Genomic DNA, 23,261 nt, shown 5'->3' with positions numbered 1-23,261 from the left:
TAAATTGGCCTTAATATATTGCAATATAAAAAGCTTTTTACCCTGAGGGATGTCAATACACTGTACAAGAACACCTCTCCCTCCCCCCATAAGCATTACTTCTACAACAAAACCTAAAAGCTGTTCAAAAGTCTGCAATTACATTGTTCAAAAGGTCAGGATGGGAATTAAAAAAAAGAAAAAGAAAAAACACACCACCATACACACTAGAACACCAAGGAAGACTGCTGGAGAACAAAAAAACATTATCTATACTGGGCTATGTAATAAACTATATCTAATACTTTTGACCTTTGAAGAACTATAGGAATTTAAAAGGGAATTTGCATTATAAATTCATTGTGATATATGCTTTTAAGTCTGAGGCAATAAAAAAGAATAATTAAAAAGCAAATAAAAAGCTGATACTGATAACTGAAATTCAAATGGCAGTATTAAGATGATGTTTGTGTACGTTACTAAAATAGTAATTTAAAGGAATGGGACGAGAATCTGCTTCGGAGGAGGTCGCCTAAACAGAAAAAGGGTTTCAGACTGTGGAGGAGGCCCAGGACAGCCTGTTTCAGGCATTTTTTTCCTGCTAATTTCATCGTGCACCACAACAGATCATTCTCAAGAAAGTCAACATAAACCTGGCAGTTACAGGAAGGAGAAGTTAAACCCTTAACATTTTTCTTCTGACACAGGAAGTATCTCTGAGTGAGGTTTGTGAAGATTGTGTGATGATTACATATTCTAGTAATAATTCTTAAATACACATTTCACGGAGGCAAGGGGTGAAATGTATTGGGTTTATGGTGAGGTTTTGGTAGCGAGGGGGCTGCAGGAGTGGCTTCTGTGAGAAGAGACCAGGGCAGTGTTCCAGCTGGCTCCAAAATGGAGCTGGCCAACACTGAAGCCACTCTAAAGATGCCTCTGTGCTAATATATAGGAAAGGGTAAGAAACACTGTGTAGCAGTTATGAGAGAGAAGTGAGAGAAATGCGAGAGAAAACACTGCAGACACCAAGATCAGTGAAGAAGGAGGGGGAATGAGCTTCTCCAGGTGCTGGGGGAGAGGTTCCCAGCAGCCTGTGGAGGACTGCATGGAGCAGAAACCCACACCGAAGCCCATGGGGGACCCCACACTGCAGCAGGTTACGTGTCCTGAAAGACCTGCATCTCGTGGAGAGCCCGTGCTGGAGCAAATTCCTGGAAGAAACTATGTCCCATGCAGGACCCTTGCTGGAGCAGTCTGTCCCTGAAGGACTGCACCCCATGGAAAGGACACCATGCTGGAGTGGGCAAAAACTGAGAGGACGAAGGAGCAGCAAAGACAAGATGTTATGAACTAACCACAAGCCCCCGTTCCCTATTCCTCAGTAGGAGGAGGAGAAAGAAGAGTCAGGAGTGAAGTCAAACCAGGAAAGAAGGCAGAGAGGAGATGTTTTCTCTTTTTTTCCTTAGTATCTTACTCATTTTTTTTTTTTTTAAATGGCAATAAGTTAATCTTCCCCAAGTCACATTTGTTTTGCCCATGATCATAATTGGTGAATGATCTCCCTGTCCTTATATTGACCCATGAGCTTTTTCATCTTATTTTATTCCCATCTTGCTGAGGAGGGGGAGTGAAAGGGCAGCTTGGTGGGCACCTGGCGGCCAGCTGAGGTCAACCCACCGTAAGTTCAGACAATTTAGAAATTACAGAAGTCAGGACAGAATCATCTTTGGCTATTCAGGACAAATTAGCAGTCAGTATTTCTGATGTTGTGTAAATGTCACTGTCATTGATAAAATGGATGTTTGATTCATTGGTTGAAGAGTAACATGGGAGCCATAAAAGAGAACTGAGTAAATCCTAAAGAAGAAAAGCAGATACAGATTCCAGAGACACATGATTTTTAGATGGTTATTCTTAAGTTCCTTTGAGCTTTTCCCACTAACAAGTCCGTACCTTCAAAGCAAATGAAAGAGGGTTCTCTTACCAAACAATAATAATTAAAATAATAAGAAATATAAAAATAATTGCATAATATGAATACAAAAGTATAAATGGATTCACAAGCAGGATTAATCAAATTCATGGATTTACTGCATGGATATTAAACATGATACACATGCAGCATTTGTTCAGGAAGTTCCCCAAAAAAGGTGGGTAACTGTGCCAGGGGAAGCATCCTTCATTCTTGCCTTGTTTCATATACCCATTCCTAGATGTCCTGATCACTCTCAGAGACACAAAAGGAAGCTAAATGGATTATGGTGGGATACAAAAGACCAGCTCTAGATTCATATTTTTTTCTTTGTCTTTACTCCTTTCTTACCTGTACAGGATTTTTTAAAAGATTTAAAACTCGGAGGAAAGGCAGATCTTGAATATATTCAAGTTCACCCAGTTCAGCAATCTAATTAGTGACAGAAACAGAGCATAAATTAGCAGCAACAGAATCCACAATAACTACGGGGGGAAAAAAAAAGAAAAAAAAAAAAAGAAGTTTTCTGATTCTTGTTCTTAAAATCTGGAAATAAAAAAAAATATCATTATACTCACAAAATGGGTATACATGTTAACTGCCTTCAATAAGGCACTTGGAGTCACAAAAGGCAGACAACTCGGATGTTAGCTGCAGAAGCAATATTACAGACAGTAATTTCGAACCACCTGTGTTTTTCCAGTTCTTTCAAATGTCAAGCCATAACACATTTAGCTTTTATGTGGCTGATGTGCTTAAGTGAGGCAATTCTGCGGTTATATTTGCGCTTCATGACTAGCGCAAAAAATTCCTTCTAAGAAGAGTTTCCTTTCACTGGAGCTCCAGTTCATCCCACCTAACTTTCAGCACTTAACTGAAAAGCATCAGCAGAGTTGTCCTTGCCTCTATTTACGTCCAGAGAGTAATGCATCCCACTTAAGGACTCGTGCACAAAGAATATCTGCACTCAGCCACTTCAGTGAGTTATTAGAAGTTGTGTGTTAATTGAAGTTTGAGTGCCCGAAGCAAAGTCAGACTAGAGGCATTCATACCAGACCCTGAGTGAATAGTTGTACAGCTAGCAATTGAAACAAAATGGATCAAAATGGGTCGTGTTGCTTCGTTTTAGCCACCTCTAAGGTAGCCCAGATCAGCCACTTACCATGATTTTATAATCAGTGCAGAGAGACAGTTCCAGAGACCATCTGAGCCATGCTAGGCTGGGATGAATTGCCTTGTAAAGGTGCCTGTTTGAAAGACTGAACCACCCCTAACTTCTAGTCAGCTTATGTAAGGTGTCTAGGAACATAAACCTTAACGATAGCCTAGACAATATTATTTTTGAGATAACAAGCCTGTTGCTGAACAATTTTGACCAGGTTAAGTGTCATTTGGGTGGATTTCCTAGTAAAGTCATTGAACACTAACAGTCCATACTTGAAAATCACCGAATAGATATGTGAGAGATACATTCTGCAGATAAACCCATTGTGCCAATTTTTGAAAGAAATCAAGCACGTGAGATCATTCTGGATGGTGGTGAGCTGAAACAATTCAGATTATTACAACTCTGAAAATTACTTCCCTACACAAAAAGCTCCAACAGAGTTCAATAAACCTTTTACATCAGGACCTGCAATAACATTTAGCTTCTCTCTTTATGCAGGGGTCAAAAAACATACACTTTTTGAATTCAGACATTTTTAATTCATCACTGAGACTGTGTTTGCTTTAGCAATGTAGTTTTAGTCCTAGAACTTTTGTGTTTTGGGTATTTTTGGTGGGTCACAGCATACATAGCACTGCCTAGATAATAGGCATCTTGCCCCTTACTAGCAGCTAAAAAGGAAAAATAAACAGCACATTGGCCCAGCACAGACAGCAGGTGGGATGGTGCCAGGCTGAGGGACAATTCTACCTTGTGCATGCAGGAGAGAAGAAAAATTTGAGCGTTCTGTCCTGTGTTTGCTCCCAGGCCCTTCTGACCTGCAGAATACCACATCCACCCAGCTCTCCAGAGACACCGAGTAGCTGGCATCTTACTCCCACCGCTGACGCGGGCAGAGCAACCTAACTTTACACGGGAACAATGAGTTCCAATGACAGGCTTAATGCAGCTATTTCAGACAGATGAAAATTGAGGCTTAAGCAATTGTGCCAATATTCTCTTTAAATTATTCTGCAGAAAGAAATGTTCAAAAATTGTGACTCATTAAACGGTTTCAATAACATCATTAACAGAGGTAAAATTTGATGAGGCAAAATTAATAGCTTTGGCGTGCCGCAAGGAACGGTGGAAACTATAAGAGGTGATGGAAGTGGTGTTATTAATGCTAATAACAACCACGCCATTAGTTAGTTTCCTGTCTTGTGCAATTTTAAACATCGATGTGCCTTTAAATGTCAACCTGAACGCACTGAGAGAAAAAGAATTCAGAGCGTATTGTATTAACTCCTGTAAACTTATCTTGCAAATGGGGAAAAATGACAGAAAATGTTCAATTCCTGGTTTATATTGTTATTTCTTATTTTCTTCGATTTTTTTTTCCTCATGCAGATCTTTCTTTGATGTCAAAATGATTCATGAATTGACAGTCTTTTCAGTGAGAGACTCTGGAAGCTCAATATCAAAAGGATTAGGTACATATGGCTGGGGTTTCAAAACTCAAATACAAATGAGTTGGATTGTGTCATTGTAATTCCAGTGAAAACTCTGCTGCATAACAAAAGCCACTTTTATAATAGAGTACACACCGTTCCGCCTTACAGAAACTTTCCAGCTGAGAGCTCAGAAGAATCTGTGGTCATAAAATTGGGCTGAGAGATATTAGCATACCCTCCTGAGGCCTGGCAGTAGAAAAGCTGTGATGTAAGTAAAGATCCTCAAGAATAATCAAGCTGAAAAAGCCACATACTCATCCCTATCATATCCACTCAAGGGAGTACTGTTAGTTCTTTACATATGTGAGCTCTAAATATTACCGAAGTGCTACTTACATAAAGATAATCCCGTCTAGAGATATTAAATAAGGCCTGAGGAATACACTATAAATCAACACGTGAAACAGTGCTGGAGTGAAGCACCAAAGGAAAAAATGTCACCTTTCCTAATATTCATGGCTCTCAGTGTAAGATTTTTTCTTTAAGTCTTCAAGGGATAAGGTTTTAGGGAAAAAAAAGGAAAAAGGGATGCATTCTCAGAAGAAGTTGAGATCAGTAATAAGATTGTTACCTGGTTATTCTCTAGATCGATCACCTCTAGCAGATCATGCTCCTCCAAGCCTTCTAGACTGGTTATTTTATTGTTAGAAAGGTCCAGCTTCCGTAGAGCTTTCAAGCTGTCCAACCCAGTTATCTTCTCGAGCAGGTTAGAGCTCTAAGAATAAAGGAAAGAATGTGGATTCTGATAAAGTTCTACAGATTGGAAACAACATTTCTGAGGAAGAAATGAGTTTGTTTATTATGGAGAATCCTACTACAAGCAGGTCTTATGTGCATTAGCCCCATCTTCATCTTGAGATGACATACTACAGCTTTCCATTCTGCTCAAGGAAAAAGGAATCAACTATCTTCGGACTAACTTACCTTCAACTTACCTTGAATAACAAACAGCAAGAGACAACATCAATAAAAAGAGCTTGAGCATTCATTTAAAGCTGACACTGGCTAAAGGATACTCTTGCCAATATCAAACTCAAAATTTAGGAAATAGATATGCACATAAAAATATAGAATACATATACATACATGCATACAATTTCCCTCTGTAATGATGGTTATATTTACACTTATGATTACAGAATAAATAATGAAAATATGAAGGTAGAACAATACAGTAGTCTTCTTTGGACTGCAGGCACTCTATAAAATACCTCTAGGATACACAAGTTCATTAATACATAATAAATGAAGGCAGACTATTTACATTTGGTGATGGCATGCACAGAAATATTCCAGAAAAACACCATCTCTACTGCAAGTTCATCTAGACTCTAACAAGAGAAATGACCAAGCCTTTGAGAATTCATAACTGACTATTATTGTTTTACATTCCTTCCAAACAAGGTACAAGATAGAAGGCCTACATTAATCACTGGACACCAGATGGCTTCATTTCTCAGGGCCTCACAAATCATTTACTCGTTCCTGCTATGAAGTCCAAATAGTTATAGCATGCTAGGTTCTGTACTCATCTTTGTCCCATTGGCCACATGTACCCAGATGGCCTCTCAACATGATTCTCTCCGAATAACCTTGCAAGTTTTATATTTTTCCATCAGCATCACCTTGTGCTGAAAGCTTCAAAGCCTCATATTCTATTAATAAATATTTAGGAACTATTGAAATAAATAAGCCAGCTGACTCTAATGTTAATCCAGTTGTCTGTCCTTGACATTTTTCCTGACTTTTAAATGTTTAATTAGGTTATTAATAGCATGGAAGCTTTCTCTTCCCTTCCTGTACTTCGTTACACCTCTTTAATAAGATACAGCTCAGAGCTCTAGTTGCAAAATGCTATGCAAGAGGTACACAAAATTTTGTGAACAAAAGGGATTTGTGCAGAGACCCTGTTTTGCTAAGCATAAAATTCCTAAGAGTCCAGTTCATTAAAGCTGCACTTGTTATTTTTTGCAAACACAAGCAGAATAGAGGCTTTTTGGTATAGCTAGGCAGTATTTACAGTTTCTGAAGTCTTTCTTCCAAACTTCAGACCTTTACTACTTTTTCAACCTAGAAACCTCAAGGGAAAATAGAAAGGAAAGCTGAATCAATGGGAGGAGAGGGGGATGACTGCTCCCATGAAAAAGAGGAACTGCATCTTATTCTAATTAGTAAAAGAAAACGCTATGCTAAAATCTGTCTATTTACATAATTTCCACATGACTATCTACTTTGCTAATTAAAAAAGACAAGCAGTTGGATAAATAATCATATCAGCATGTAAGAACCAAAACTGAAGAACATGTTCATATTAATAAGCCTTAGCTGTTAACACGATCTCCAAAGCATTTTACAAAGCAGATAACCATTACTAACAGAATTATTATTAGGCCTGTTAACAGATGAGGAAATCAAGGAGCACAATGGTTAAGTGGGTTCCTTTAGTTCTACTGAAGGAAGTATTTAGAGAACAGATCTTCCCGGCAGCTTAGATTCTTATACTCTTCATTTCAGAACTTTCAGGCAAAATCTTGCCTGAATCTGAGTTAATCTTATCCATCAAAAATAAAATAAAAAAAAAATAAATCAGTTTTATTCCCACTGAAGTCATTAGGAAGCTGAAATATAAAAGTATTAAAAATATGCTGCTGAACACTTTTGGAATGTATTATTTAAAACATACTACTGCCCACTTTTAAATGTGAATAGCTTTACAGAATATCGAAGTGGTAAGAACTACAAGGGACAATCGGGCATTGACGGGCACAGCCTTTACTTATGCCCTTCTACACCAATTACTACAGCACAGAAAAAAAATCTTTAAAATTTTAAAAGGACTGAAAAAGAACATTTCTATTCTTGAATAAGAGATTCATTCACTTTACCTAAAATATTTATGTAGGTGCTTAACACTAATGTAGCAAATATGAACGTATTTTTATGTATAGCTTTTTCACCCTCAGCTTCAAACTCCACTTAAATATTTTTAAATTGCTGTTATAAAGTGAAACCTATTGAGATGTAGACTTGTATTTTTATGGCAACTCAACAGCATTAAAAATAGTTCTTGCCTGTAGTACTCTGCAACCTCTATACTGATAGCCCTTCCTATAAAGTCACTTGAAATGATTTAGAAGAAAGGGTTGGTATTATTAGGGATGTTTTACTAACATGGAACTGAGGAACACTGATAAATGCCTTCCCAAGGCCTGTAAAAGAGCAAGATGCACACAAACAAGTGTAGGCATTGATAAATAGACATCTGTACTGGGCTAGTTATCCTCAGCAATCTTCATAACTGAGAGAAACAGCCACTTCCAAGGCCTGATGCATCTTGTGTTAATGTTGATGTCAGCAGTTGGATCAGAATAGTGGAGTACCCTAAGTATCCACTTCTCTCCACTGACTTATGAGGTGGCAGAGAATGAGCTCAAATGCCATGGTCTACGCTAAAAAAAATCTGAAGCCAGATGAGGTAACTGCCACTAAAAATCTAGAAATACACCCTAGAAATGTTGTATGTCAACAGATGCACCCTAGATATCAGATGACCCTCAGTGCTCCATCCTAACCCATATCATCCCTTAATTCTGTATTAACAAAAAAGTGTGTCCCACATTACACATCTTTCAAAATTTGTTATGTTATTACCTTCACATTTATTAAGGCATTAATATATTGATAGAAGACTGACAGGAAAACAACAAGAAATATTTTCTTACCAGATTGAGTATTTTGAGAGGTAAATTCTCCAGGCCACCGATTGCAGTGAGTCTGTTGTGTGACAAACTAAGATGAGTCAGGCTATGACACTTCTCCAGTCCTTTTATCTCCGCTATGTTGTTAACTATACAGAGGGTTTGGAATTCAAGGAAAAGAACTGGATGCAACAATCTTTACATGAGTTAGCAGCTAGTTAGATAGTGGGGCTGAAGTTCACAGTATGGGGAGCTGGACATCGAATGCTTCATGCTAAAGCATTTCAGATTCCAGCTGCTCACACCCGGCCCTACTCTGAAGCACACTGCCTCCTTGTCTGCATGACACAGCTTCCTGTGGGGCTGCAGGGTAAGTGACTTCACTGATCCAGCCAGAAATATCCTCCCCTCCTTTTTGGTGGGTCTTCCAGCTCAGTTTCTGTGACCTGGTTTGTAGCACAGCCTAGCATGATGGGGGGAAGGAACTTCTGTCAGCATCTTGTGAAGCCACACTGCAAATCACCGTTCTTCTCATCAGATGCTCATGTGCAGGTAAAACAAAAGGGCCTTACACCTTTGACCCTTCAACTGGGCACCAGTCCTTGTAAGCCAGCTGTAGAATACAGGCAGATGGGAGAGCCATCAGAGGAGGGCTTGGCTTTTTTAAGTTTGCAGACTACTTAGCTCAGTATGGCTCCAAACTCACTTTGAAATCCAACCATCATACACAAATTATCCAAGTAATAATGGATGCTTGTACTTGGTTGGGCTATTTCATGCTAAGTTACACTGGTGCTACACTGGCTGCCTGTACTGAAAGGGGAAAATGTGTTTTAAATTAACAATAGAATCAAAAGCAGTAGTAAAGGTCAGTAGGGTTCCTCTCAAAGTCACCTTTAACACGGTCAGCTTTAATTTTTCAGATTACTTAAAAAAACAAAACACACAAAAACAAACAAACAAGCAAAAAACAGAAACAAAAAAAAAAACATATTTCCTTTGACAACAATCTCGGATTGCTCTTAGAACAGGATGAACTGCAGAGGCAGCTGTACATCCTTCTGAACTCAGACAACTCAAATCATGCACTTAATTGTTTGGTGACTGAAGTTAGGCAAAAAGAACTGTACTCCTATTGTAAAAGTCCAAAACTGAACTAGTTATATAAAAACAACAAGAAATATAACTGAGAAAAATAGCCAGAGCATGCAGGGGACAGAGAAATGCCTTTAGGCGATCACAGAAGAAAACATTTTTAATTGACTTGAGATAATGAACTCTGCCTGCAAAAGGGACGAGTTCTCATTCATGTTTCTTATCAGGCAGTGGACAAGTTATCTGGATTTTCTTCCTTCAGTCTGAATGATATCGGAAATCTAAATGAAATGTAAGCTTAGTCAGGGCCAATATAATCCTCTTTAATAACTGTGACCTAACTCTTTTTTTTTTTCCTAACTGTCTTCTTACATGGGAACTTAATTATACTCTTCCTCTATGTTCCACACTCACAAGCTGAGATGTGAAAGGAGAGGTGGAGAAATGAGCTGGTAAGCACAGATTCATCTTTTCAAAGGACCTCACTCCAGGCTGTCTCCGACATTTAGGAAAGAAACCAAAGCCATCCACAGGCGTTGATAGTTGACAGATATTCATCGATCTGCATGCAGAATGGGACTGCTCCTCTTTCAACTGAGGAGGAAAAAATTGGGTGAGCAATGAATTTGGGTCAGTATGAATGAGATCAACAAATCATGTACTGCCAGTAAACACAAGCACCAGCCTGTTTTGAGACAAAGAGCTTTAAGCCACAAGCATCAATATGAGGCAGCAAATTGCCCGGCACTAAGAACGAATATAATCAGTTTTATTCTTCTAACAGCCCGCTATAATGCCTTGTAAGCTATTATTGCCCAAGCTGTCTCCCTCTCTGGTTTGGGCAGCTACCTCCTTGAAAACTCATTTATAATCTTGTCAGGTGTGCTTGTACGAGCACCTGTCAGAAAGAAAGTTGCAATGACCTTACCATCTGCATTGTAATTAATTTAAATATGGTAAGAAATGCTTAGTTACTGTAAATGAGGAAATACATGCCAAACATTGCCACTAGTGCGTGATATTTATTTTTTTATTTATGGATTACAAAGAACAGCTTGTTTTGTCTGCCATGTCTTCCGTGAGGAGCGCTTGACATGGGTTAGGAACAGTGCCACTTTACTGTCCTAAATTCTGCACTTTTTTTTTTTTGTCTGTTTCAGAGGGTCCCATTGCAATTGTATGAGTGAAACAGTTTTTCTCCCCATTACATTGGCATCGGTGCAAATGAAGAAATTGAAGGCAGCACACTGCTGCATTCAAACCAAGTGAAGAAATACAGATTCCGATCCACAATACAAATCTCTGATCCTTTTTTTCTTTTTCATTTTGTCATATGCTTTTTGCTCCGAGACAGAAAATTAGAATTGCAAAGGAATAGTGTCTCAGTGCCATTTCCTGACAAGAATCACGTCACCTGCACACCTTTTAAAGCGTGTGAATAATGTAACCTGGACACCCTGCAAATGCTTTATCTGCTCCTACATGAAAAAGGCATTGTATTAATATCGTTTGGTAATGGGCTACTTCAAGAACAAGAGACAAAAAAAAACTGCAACAGCCTGCTGTCTTCTCCTTTTCAGAGAGCAGAAAATCAAGATGCAATTTATGAAGCAAAGAGAGAAGGGTCGCAAGCCTTCAGGAAGCAATTGTAAGTAAGGCAGCACATCAACGTGAAGCTGCCGAAGACCTTTCAGAAAAGCATAGGAAATCTAAAGGCAGGCAGACTAAGAGCACTGTGGACAGCCTTAGAAAAAGAGGCGATGAAGAAACTTCATCTGCACGTTCGCACTTATCTGATTTCTGTCAGAACAGCACTTCTAACCCCAAAAAATAGGTCTTGTGGTGACTGTGTGGAAGGTGTGCAGCATAGCACCATCCCTCTGTGTGTGTGCAAGAAACTCAAGTTTCCCCTCACCTAGATTCTCTTCACTGTTGTTAAACAGCCTTGTCCTCCACCAAGCCTCTTTAGGCCTTCAGTAATTACCTGTGTCTAAAATTAAACAACATGCACCTTTCTCATTTAAGGGAGCTTAGTGTTCCAAGCTGATTTACTATTAACCTTTCTTATATAAAAAAATACTGGGATTATTTATTATCTCTGCTATGCAAAGACGGTGTGACACGTCACATTCTCAGTTTTACATGACCCACCAAAGCAGAGGGTTTTCTGTGTTCTTTTGGCAAGTTAAGACCTTACATATATACATGAGCACCTTTAACACCATGCATGCTCAAGGAAATTGAGATCAGTTTCATCCTCATGTTTAAAGTCACTTCTCAAGACACGCTTGACATAAAGAAAAAAAAATACAAAGAACACAGGTATCTATTTGAAGCAAAAAGTTGTTCAATAAAACAAGCAAGCAACTTTTCTTACACTCAAATTTACACAAAGGATACAGTCCAGCAAGAGTTTGGTAAGTGCCTGGTAGGCTGACAAATCCTGCATTTTAGGTATTTGATTGTATGAAAAATCTACCTCCTGAGGAGAAAAGGAGACAGAAAGTAACTTTTTTTCTTCAGCACTTACAGCTGTCTTGTGAAACTAAATGGCTGTCACATTAGACTTGTGATCAAGGGTGTGGAAGTAAGAGGAACATTAATATTAATGTTGGAAAGTAAACAGAAAGGCTTTTTTTTCTGACACAGAGAATTCAAATTTTGGGAATTTCCAAAACTGTGCTATCTTTCAAAAACATTACTATTAATGGTCCTGCAGTTATGTGTACATATTAAAAAATGATGGAGAAGACAGGAATATACAAAGGCTGTATTTCAAAATAACATCCTGCTCTTTATAAACCAAAGTGGGCTACAAAAAAACAACAGCGAGGGGAAGAATAGCATAAAGCTACACTTTAAGTACATGTTTCACGTTAGCAATTGGCACCAGTCAGTTTGAAAGGCAGGAACTGATCCCACTAGAAGTCTGATGAATTTGGCAAGCAAGGAAAAAACTCTGGCTAAGAGTAGCCCTGCCTAGAACAGTCAGCTGCACAATGCACCTTCCCAGGGCATGCTGGGATTCAGAATGTGAAAGAAAATAAAAGACTGAAATAAAAATAATAATAAATAACAAGAAAAAAATAAATAATGAAAATACCTAAACATTTGGAAAAGGTACTAAAATGTCAAAGAAAGAAACAATGAAGAAAAAAAAAAGAAAGGTTACAACTTGGCTTTTCCACATATCCAAATACAACATCTAAGTTTGATTTAAAAAAAACATTTTGAATTTAAACCTATAGCATATTTTTTTATTTTATTTTTTACAACTTACCTTGAGATTTTTTGGTGGCTTAAAACCAAAATATGTGGTCAAGTCATTGTTGGAAGCATTCAGTTGTAGTAAGTAAGGCATCTGACTGATACAAGAAAGATCTAAGAACAAAACAAATGCCAAATCCTTTACATGAATGCATGGGTAAATGCAGAGATCATCATGTCAAGATGCGATAATTATGGCAAAAAGCAATCAGAAATCAACTTGTGATTACACATTTAGAAAGCAGTGTTTGAAATGCAGAAGTGAGGTATATCATTACCCTGTACTAGAAGAAAGATGGTTACTAAAACATGAAGAATAAACACTCAAATCCTACATTAAATTTCCATTATGTAAACTGATTTGTCTATTTAGTTGTATACTCTAGTTCTTTATAAAGTGACACAGATACTATCTGCATTCTAACTTATTAATTACAGGAGAAAAGTATTTGAGTCACTACTGAAGACTAAACAACTAGTTGTTAGGAAAAATCCCTGCTCAATTCAGACCTACCCCTCACAGACAAACTGTTAATAAAATGAGCACGGAGATGTGATGCCTTACAGAAGTGCTGCTATGACCAGACTCACACACCTCAAGCAAAATGAACTTGAAAGGAATAACTTAACAGGCTGCCACCACAGCTCATTCCTTATCAAGTTAAATTAAAATAAATAAATAAATAAAAAGAGTTGGAGGTACAAGGGAGAGGAAAGGAGTAGAAAAGGATGGATTTAACTGCAGTCTCCACTAGCTACTTTTCTAAACTCAGAGTACAATTTTGCCATTAATGGAAAACTTTTGGGAAGGAAAGCTCAGGGCTTGCAAAACTGTACCAGCCATAATTTTACATATTATGACATTTCCATGTTCCCAACCTTAATCTTGTATTGACATGCTTGCTTGCATTTCAGTTTTGGATAATAAACTGGACAACAGTATCCATGTTCCTGCTGATCAGCATATGCTGGTGCAGCTGTCTGAACAGTCCGTGCATCATTCTCAAGAAGATCTAGCCATTGCCTCAGTCTGTAGAGCCAGAGTAGTTATCCCATTAAATCGTAGACCAGGCTTTGTGATATTAAGCCTGCATGGTACGCTGCATTCCTCATCTTAAATGATTTCACAACTCAAGAGTTTACTACTGTATCTACTACATACCATTAATTTTATTATATGAAAGTTCCAACTTCTGTAGGTGAACGTATCTGGAGAGAATGTTAATGTCACTCAACTCACGACCCTGGAAAAATAATGCAAAGAGACTTTAATAACTTGCTGTAATACCTCACCCTGCTCTCCCAGATCTCCTGGGAGATGCATGATATAGAAACGTTGAAGAGGTGCCACAAGGTCCCTCCAGCTGGATCCGTCAGAGCTGGATGACATAGACTGAAAGTTATGTTAGACCTGTAGACCAGCCATGAATGCAAATGATGTCAAAAGACTTGAAAACACAACCATGAGCGATAGCTGGAGCCAGGAAAAATGCCAGAAAATCAGGGCTCCAGGAAAAGAGCCCTGCAGCAAGAACTATTTAAGAAGACACAACTGTTTTAACTTTCTGACCAGAAGACACTGAATGCAGCATTCTTAGATGTTTAGCATGTTCCTCTTTTTTTCCCCTAGCTGACTAAAGCAGGAATATACCCAAACCTAAAGATTTGGTATGGAAAAATCTTACTACTGCTATAAAGTGAAAAAAAAAAACAGTATTGATAGAGCAGCTGTCAGCAGGAGCCACCCTGTGTCTTGTCAAAAGTCCCACAAACATGAGACAACATTAACAGGTAGAGACCAAAAATCTGATTTATTTATTTATTTTATTAGTATTATTTTGCCAGGACAACTATTTGTAGTTACAAGGAATAAATCTTTGAGCAGAAAACCACTTTACAATGATGTTCTTTGCTTATACTTACTGAAAGGGACAAATTCAGATAAACGTATTCAGTACCAGAGGCTGAGCGCCCCAGCTTGTGGAGACCCTCAGCCACAGTGTCTTCATCCAGCACTCCTTCCAGCTGATCCTGTAACATACCAGGAAGGGAGAGAAATGGATTTAGAGGTGATTTTTTGAAATAAAACTCCACTTTATAGAATCTAGGAGCTGCTTGGGATGCAACTGGGAACAGAGTTTAATAGAAGACCTCAATCAAGTGCTGCTTTCAGTGCTCCATCGCCTTGTTAAGGCACTACACATTAGGAAGAATGATGAATAGAGCCCTCAAAACTGATAAATAGAAACACGTTACGTACTACCTCTAGACACTGAAAAACGCTCGCAGTCAACCTTTTCAACGTTTTTCATCGGTATTTTTTTAACCTCCTGGTTTACGTGCACAGCGTTAAGCAGGACCTGCTCTCAGAGATGCTGAGCTGTGAAACTCACGTTGATTATGGATGTTAACATCTCAGCAAATCAGCACCAGCACAACCCCAGCGTTGTAGCCCAACACCTACGTTATTGGAGGCCCTTTAAATTTGTTCAGCACGAGCAGCTAGCGCTTCACCGAGCAGTCTTTGCCAAAGAGGCTACCTTGACAGATGGCACTAATGAACCACTGTGTAGATTTAATGAGAAAATAAACCAATGGCTTGTGAAATTTCTAGGAGCCGGGAGAAGTCACAGTACAATTGCTAATCTAGGGACCAGGATAAATAATGTTTCAAATGGTAATCATCTAAATTATAACACTTCCATATTACAGCAATGGAGACCACAGAGATAGCTCCACTAGGTAAAAATATGAGGTGATAATGCTGTGGCAGTGGACACTTTAGAGCCCAGTAGAGAAGGTAAAACAAATTCACCTGCGGCTTATTGAACCTCAGGGCTGAGCATATACAAAGGAAAGGGGGTGAATTTGGTGGTGCATGTGTCAGTTTACCCTTAGTCTTTATAGGATAGGGAGAAGAATAAGGCAATCCAGAACTATTCTGGACATAGATGGGATTGAAGGGACCCTTAAAGAAAAGGCAAAAGTGACAAAAACACCAAACTCACTTTCTGGGGAGGTGAGAAATCGTTACCTTGTGCCCCCATTACCTCCCCCTCTTCTCCCGAACTACACTGAGCGATGAGGGAGGGGAAGAACACCCCCCCCCGTGCGCACACCCTTCCCCAAATAGCTTCAGAGCGCCGAGCAGAACCTCTGCGGGCCGCGACTCCTCTTCCTCATCGTCCTCATCCTCCTCCCTGTGAGGGGAGCTGCGCTGCAGCAGGCCGGGCCCCTCGGGGACCCCCTTTGAGGGGTGGGAGGGCTCCTGAGAGGAAAGAGGCAGCTCCCCGGGGCCGTCCTCTCCCCGCTTCTCCTCGTCCCCCACCATGAGCTGAGAGAAGGACGGGGGAGGCAGAGGAGGCTCCGTGAGCAGCGCCTCGCCCCCCAGCCCGCCCCGTCACCCCCAGGCCCCGGCCGCCGCCATCTTGTTTGCTCGCCCGTTGCCAAGGAGACGGGAGAAGGGCCGTTCCCGCCTCCGGGAGCCAGCCAATGAGAAAGCGGCTCGTGCTGCGGTGCACGCTGGGAGTTGTAGTCCTCTGCGCCTGCCTCGCCCTATTACCCAGGCTGCGGGGCATGATGGGAGTTGTAGTCCGCCTCACAGGCACTCCCCTCAGCCCTCCTCACACAGCCCCAGTCCCTCTCTGTCCTTCGTTGAGATGGCAGCTTGGCTCAATGTGTTATAACAAGAATATATAATAGAGTGTTTAGATGTGGCATGTTTAGATGTGGCTACTGTGTTTCTGACTCCAACTTCAAATAAAAAAGTTACTTGTTTTCCCATTTCATTCCTCCTCAGTTCCTAATCTGTCATCTACTGCGTGTTTTTATGCTGCAAAACGGGGTAAAATGATGAAGTAAACCCATAAAGAAAAGGAGGAGAGAAAGAGAAATCCATCAGGATGTCAGCAAATATAGGTTGCTGTGAGATAAACACGAGGAAAGCACAGCTCCTCGTGGCAAAACAATTTAATGTTGGAGACTGCAGATTCCTGCTGATTGCAGTGGGTCTCTAATGTGGGTCATGACAGCCAGCTGAGCCTTGAGAGCCTTGTAATTTTGTATTTTGGTGTCACATCATTGCCTTCTCCACCTGTGTTCATCAAAGGACACCCATCTTTGATTGCACCAGTTCTTGCTTTAAAAAGAAGAAAAAAAAAAAAAAAGGAAAAAAAAGAGAGGACATAAAAACTCCTTATGGACACCATCCACTGACTTTTATCTCCGTGCTTCAGGGAAACATTATGATAACTGCAATAAAGCTACCCCAAATTACCTTCCTTCATTATCTCACTGGCCATAAATGTTAAAACCCTTAATGAGATTTACTCCTTTTCCACTAAGCGCCTTGTGCCTCCTCCCAGAGCCCTCTGGGCACGGCAACTGCCCTAAAATGGCTCCTTTCCAGATGGGGCATGGCTAGGACTGTGCTCAGGGGAGGGCAGCAAAGGTGGAGAGACCATGAAAAGGGAAAATTCTGACAGGGAATGATGGGTTCTAACCAGGAATATACATTGTTTTGGGTGCCTTTTGGGTTTGTTGTGACCTAGGAGAACAATTTTGGAATCACTGGAGTTTCAAAGACGAGCAGGAGCTGCTTGAGTAGAGCAGCCGGAGATGTTTGACCACAGTGAAGGTGGTCAAACACTGGAACAGGCTTCCTGGAGGGGCAGCTGATGCCCCATGCCTGTCAGTGTTCAAGAGGCATTTGGGTAATGCCCTCATTAATATTATTTAATTTTCGGTTAGCCCTGAAGTGGTCAGGCAGTTGAAATTGGTGATCTTTGAAGGTCCCTTCCAGCTGAACTATCCCATCCCATCCCATCCCATCCCATCCCATCCCATCCCATCCCATCCCATCCCATCCCATCCCATCCCATCCCATCCCACCCTATTGTATCCTAGGAGGACAGAATCCTATTTGGCAAGCCACTGTGACCTGGCTGCCTGCTGCCATCCCTATCCAACAAGCACAGGAACACCATCAGGACCTGGTGCTTAGGGACATGGTTTAGTGGGTGACATTGGTAGTAGGGTGATGGTTGGACCAGATGATCTTGAAGGGCTTTTCCAACCTTAATGATTTTATGGTCAGCCAACACAGACAGCAAACGCTGAGGCTGTACAAAGAGCTGCTCACTGCAAACCTGAAAAACACCACTTTGTACATGGAGCCTTATAATGCACAAACATTTTCTGAACAGCTTCCTGGGTGTAAAGCACTACTGCAATGAAACAGGACGGTCCTGCCATCTCTTTCAACTGGCATGAGGGTTTTTGTACCCTGCCTGCAATGTTTTAAAAACAGAGGGCACCTGGGTCAACCCTGAGGGAAGTGGGACACTTTTAACCCAGCTGAGTTACTCTAGATGACAACTTTGGCTGGCTGACATCCAGCAACCACACAAAGAGGAGCACACTACCCGCCGAGCCGGGTCACTAATGCAGCCAGAAACACCTACAGCAGCAGAAACACCCTGGTTTGTGGGGTGCAGGGGATGTGTGGCACAACCAAGACCACCACTGCAGCACAGTGGTAGCATTTGGCTGTGGCTGGGCTTAAGTCCCTCTGCATGCACGTGCATGCAATGCCTCACTCCAAAAACCTCTTTGTTCCCCCGACTCTGCACAGGCAGCTTAACATCAGACGAGAGGCGAGCAGACGGGAGGCGTGAAGGCAGCTGAGATGCTCGGATTAGTGTGCAGCAGGTCTGCAGGAAGATACTTGCCTGAGCTCCAAGCTCTCCGAGAGGCAAAGGCCACACGTAATCAAATTAATAGCTAGCTGGGCAGCTTGTCCGTGTAAGATGGGGCTGGAGATTTCATGGGAACAGATGATAAAAAAAAAAAAAGGGCAGGTCCAAGTACAGTTTACACGGGCTGCCATCGAGCTTGGAGCAGAGCCAGCAGGGCTAATGAGTTCTCTGCGTGGAAGTCTCCCAGAGTTTATTTCCTACCATCTGGAAAATGCCTGCCCTTCCACTGGGATTTGTGATGATTCAGGCAGGAGAAGGGATTATTAAAACCTCCGAAACATGCTTGTCCTCCCTCCTTGTCCCCTCCCCACCCCATCTGTTTGGCTTGGCAGTGCAGGAACCGGCTGCCTGCTCCTGTGCTCTGAGCTGAAATGGCTCCTTCAAGACCCCTCTCCATGGGGGACGGCGATGGGAGCAAAATGAGCCTTATGTATTTGGGGCCAGAGACAAATTGTTCCTGAATGGGGCTGTGAAACAAAGAATCAGATTTGGGGGAAAAAATGCCTAGGTGGTAATGGTAGTTCTGTCCTTTTCCCACAGAAATCACACAGAGCAAATGGCACCCTAACAACTTAGCACGACCGTCCCAAATGGCCAAACTCTGCCTGTCCATCTTCTGCCAGGCGAAACTATTTTTATGCCCCATGCTGAGGATTTGTGCACTTCCCTCTGCTTCCTCTTCACCTGTAAGGAGTCCTCTGCGGCCTCCCGTTGCCATCTCAGTGCCCCAAACACTTTTCCTCAACCTTTCCATCCTCCAAGGCCTGCACACAGCAGCGGTGACCCTTCCATGGGCGGTGACAGTGGTGTACCCATGGATATCTCTGTGTCTCCCTCATCTGACCTCTGTGAACTCAGAATTTGGGACTTTCTTGATCCACCAGAGGAAATGGGGTGGTTGGCGCAAGGGGCTGTGTCTGTTTGCCCAGTGCTTTTTGGGGCAATCGACTCACGTTTGAGGAATCGTTAAAAACACGGTAGCTGTTCAAAGAGTGTCCTTCTGTCATCACCTGGGAAAGAGCTAATCATGCAGATGAAGGACTTTTACAGCTCCCCTAAATGCCTGGCCTTCAATTCTGAGTGATTCATGAGCACGGCTCAGGGTGCAGGCTCTGTTATTCACAGCCTCCTTCCGACACATTCCTGCTCTTTGTGTGAGAAGGGGGATTTCTGGGTGCACCAAGGAGAGGTAAATCTTCTGGGCTGATGTTCCACCAGGGGAATGAGGATGGAGGAGGGTAAAACAAAGGGAAACCCTCATCACGGCCAGCCTGGCCTGCTGAAGAGCAGCTGCTTGAGGTGGCCACGGTACCAAAAGCACGTCTAAAGGAGACATTGCACTCAGCTTCCCAAGCTTGAAGCTCAGGGAGAGGATTGGAGTGGTTCGGCCAGCTGGGAGGTGACCCAGTTCTGCTAACGAAGGAGAACTCGTTAATGTGCTGTTCCCAAAGGGCCTGACGTGGCACAAAGGGTGCGAGATGTCCCCCACGCATCCAAGCTCATGTGGTGGTGTGGGGTGGTGGCATGAACCGTTCCCCAAATCCTCCTGGCTCTGGAACAGCAAACACTGAACTAAGCATGTGAAAAAAAATAATCCAGAACTGAATCTCTAAATCAGCAGTTATTATCCTAATAAAACTTTCCCAATATCGACAGGGAGAGCATTTCATACTCGGAAGCGTTACCGGCAAACGCTGCCCTTAAATACATTGATTTACAATTCAATTATAAAAACAATCAGCTCCCAACTATGTGCCACGTACCAAGCAGATTTACGGGCGGCCCTGGCACTCGGGCAGCACTTTGCAAAGCCCTGGCTTTTATGGGGATGGGGGAGAGGTGTGTGCCTGATCCCCACCTCCTGGTCAGCTTAGCCCTGGGCTAAGCTAAGGCTGGGCTAATGAGCTCTCCCCTGAACCTCCTCCAGACCAAACCCTCCCCAGTTCCCTCAGCCATTCCTCACAGGATTTGTGTCCCAGGCCCTTCTCCAGCTTCATAGCCCTTCTCTGGACTCACTCGAGCACCTCCATGTCCTTGTAGTGAGGGGCCCAAAGCTGAACCCAGCACTCGAGGTGTGGCCGTGGCCTTAAAGCATCTTCGAGGTGGGTTCAGGGGGCCCTGGAGGAGCCCAGCTCTCTGTCTCTCCTTAGCTCCTCGCCTAGCTGACGCTCAGAGCCTGACTGGCAGGGACATGCCACCATCCTGGGGACAGGACAGACACCACGGGGGACTTCAGGTGCCTGGCAGACTGCCCCCGAGTGCAGGGGAACGAAGACACTGGCAGCAAACACCGCTGGAGAAGCACTGCAGGTAGCACAGCTGATGGCTGGGGCCTACAGTCACCACAGGCCTCTGGAAGCACCCAGCACCTGGGCTGTGATCCAGCTTGCTTCTTATTTCCCTTTTCTTTTCCACAAACCTGCTTTTGCCTCTTCGTTTCTCAGAGCCACCCCGATATCTGAACGTCCCCTGAACGCACAGAGGAGTGATTTGTCTGCGCCAAATATATTTCGTGCCGCAACTCGCCGGAGGAAATTACAAACGCCAAAGTCCAAGGCCTGAACTGTCCAATTTTCTTCGCTGATTGCCACTGTGCCCGAGCCTAACAAAGTAAATAATGAACACCGATGCAATGAACTTCCCAATAAATCGCTCCTGATGAATTTCACGTGGATCATCCAAAAGCAAATGTAATGATTATATGCTGGCCGCCGCCACCTAATTCTGGATGCCTGGCTCGGTTGTTAGTTTCAATCAGCAAAGGAAGGAAAATAAAATAAAATAAAATAAAATGCCTCATTTCTGAGCACGCTCCCCATTTGAAGAGGAAAGGTAAGATGTGAACTGCAGGGCACAGGCAGCTCCGGCTCGGATTTACGAGGTGGCTTTGCCCAGCAGTGACGGCAGGGCCAATCCTCCAGGGATTGTGGCCTGGGGAGCATCAGTTGACTTCCCTGCATCTTGGTTTCCTTTCGAGTTTATCATCCGTCACGCTTGCTGGTCATTTGTGTGATGTCTCTGTATCTCAGCTGGGTGAAATGACCAGCTCCCTGTCACCACCTCAAAAAACCTCCCCCGAGAGCAATAGGGCTGGCGTTACTGCACCGCTAATTTCCTCTTGGCAGCTCTCCCCCGCTCCCTGTCTGAGAGCCCTCCCCTTTATTGCCACGTGCCACATCGAAAAAGAAATTTGCAATTATGACTCGTGCTCATAAAATAAAACGCGGCCAATAAAAGGCAGAAAGAGAGCCTCGGTGGAACAACTCCTCAACTCCTCCCAAACCTTTCCAGCCGCTGCTTCCCCTGAGTGGCCGCGCTCGCCACATCTATGGCAGCTTATGGGGTCGAGGGGACCCACACCATGGTATCTCTAGGGGCTTATTTATATACAGGTAGGTATATAAATGTGTGCACACATCTAGTTGTATGCGTATTTGTCGATCAGACAGCTTTACACCATCCCTAATTAAGAAGCTGTCAAGGGGGAGGAGGCACTTGGGAGAGGACGAGCTGGTGACTGATACACAACCGTGGCAGGAGCAGGAGGCATTTACTTTACCTTCCACTTCTGCGTCTGGCACAGGCTTCAAAACAGTGCGATAATTAAAACCCAGTAAAGATTACGAGGCTGTAAAGAGGAAATTGTGAAACCCTCATGAACGTTTACAGCTCCCATGGAAATATTTCATTTTGCGGTCTGGAGGAGTATTTCCTTGTCTCTTTAAGCACCAAAGGGCCACATCCATATCACAATTACTTTCTGAGTGCTGGCAGCGCTGGCAGCATTTCATGTTGCATTACAAAACAAAATGGCCTTGGCCATAAAGCAGTGCGTGTCTTGCAGGGTCACATCAGGACTGTGAAACCATGGTAGGGAGGAACTGGGGGAGAGAAAAGAACCGGCGCTGACATCCATGGTCCCGTAACAAAGCCCCAGACTGAGGAGAGAGAAGGGTAAGCCACGCTGCACAGGACCACGAGCACACACATCAGTGGGGCCAGGTGACCTGGACCATACCCACGAGGGTGGCTGTTATATGGAGATGCTGAGTACAGGGTTATCGAGACGCCCGATGAGACAAGATGTTCTCAAGGGGCTTTCCAAACACCTCCTGAGAAGCTCCTGGTGCGTGAGTAGCACCCGTGGGGCTCCAGATGGGTCCGAGTGACCGTGTGTGTGTGGACTGTGGGAGAGGATAAGCCAGCCTGTTGTCTGAAGAGCTATTTGCTATTAAATAAAACAGCTTGAAACTACCCACGATAACAGCTTAATGAACAAAAGATGTTCCCAAAAGATCTCTTCCCCCCCCCCCCCACGCTCCCCATACCCCATTAGCGAGAGAGGATTGCAACAAACGCCAACAGCCAAAGCAGACCTCTTGCAATAGGGACTCACTTGTTCCAGGCGGGCTTACTACCAAAAAAAATCCCCTCAGTGCTCACGTGGCTCAGGTGTGTGGTAGGAAGAGGGCTGCTGCCCTGCCATCGCTGCTGTCTGGATACACACATAAGGCAGGGAACTCACTGCGAGGTGGTTTTGGTACAGAGGGTGGACCCGCTGCTCATGTAGGGCTCTCTCTTGGAAGGCAGCTCAGACAGGGGGTGATCTAAAAACACACACACACAACTAGGTGCATTGCCTAAACGTGAGCTATCTGGAGACCTCTTTGCTTCAAAGGCACAGCCTTCACTGGGTACATTATACTCCTGAAGCACCTGTTGGCACGGTGCGTTCAGAAGTTATCTTTAAGGGACAAAATACTCAGCAAGGATTTGCAAAGGTTGATGAGGATTCCTTCTGGCAGCATCTTCTTGTGGTGCAGCAAGAAAGCT

At 42.8% G+C, this 23,261-nt stretch overlaps 1 protein-coding gene across 3 annotated transcripts in view; it reads right to left on the bottom strand.

The window, feature by feature from the left end:
• The window catches only part of LRGUK (leucine rich repeats and guanylate kinase domain containing), a 49,896-nt gene extending 33,827 nt beyond the window's left edge, over positions 1 to 16,069 (bottom strand). For all 3 annotated transcript variants that reach the window (XR_014696528.1, XM_084531145.1, XM_084531146.1), the window contains exons 1-8: positions 15,827 to 16,069; positions 14,596 to 14,703; positions 13,835 to 13,916; positions 12,686 to 12,786; positions 11,806 to 11,887; positions 8,335 to 8,459; positions 5,184 to 5,327; positions 2,303 to 2,383 (exon numbers count right to left, since the gene is read on the bottom strand). Coding sequence is in view for 2 of the 3 variants with exons in the window: in XM_084531145.1 (XP_084387271.1) it covers positions 2,303 to 2,383; positions 5,184 to 5,327; positions 8,335 to 8,459; positions 11,806 to 11,887; positions 12,686 to 12,786; positions 13,835 to 13,916; positions 14,596 to 14,703; positions 15,827 to 16,003 (900 nt within the window). In the remaining variant the exon portion in view is untranslated. The remainder of the gene's footprint in view (positions 1 to 2,302; positions 2,384 to 5,183; positions 5,328 to 8,334; positions 8,460 to 11,805; positions 11,888 to 12,685; positions 12,787 to 13,834; positions 13,917 to 14,595; positions 14,704 to 15,826) is intronic.
• Between the last annotated feature and the right edge of the window lie 7,192 nt (positions 16,070 to 23,261).

Source organism: Aythya ferina, assembly GCF_964211825.1.
Source record: "Aythya ferina genome assembly, chromosome: 1".
Taxonomy (NCBI): Eukaryota; Metazoa; Chordata; class Aves; order Anseriformes; family Anatidae; genus Aythya; species Aythya ferina.
Note: the sequence above shows the minus strand (reverse complement) of the source record. Positions and strands in the feature narration are given on the sequence as shown.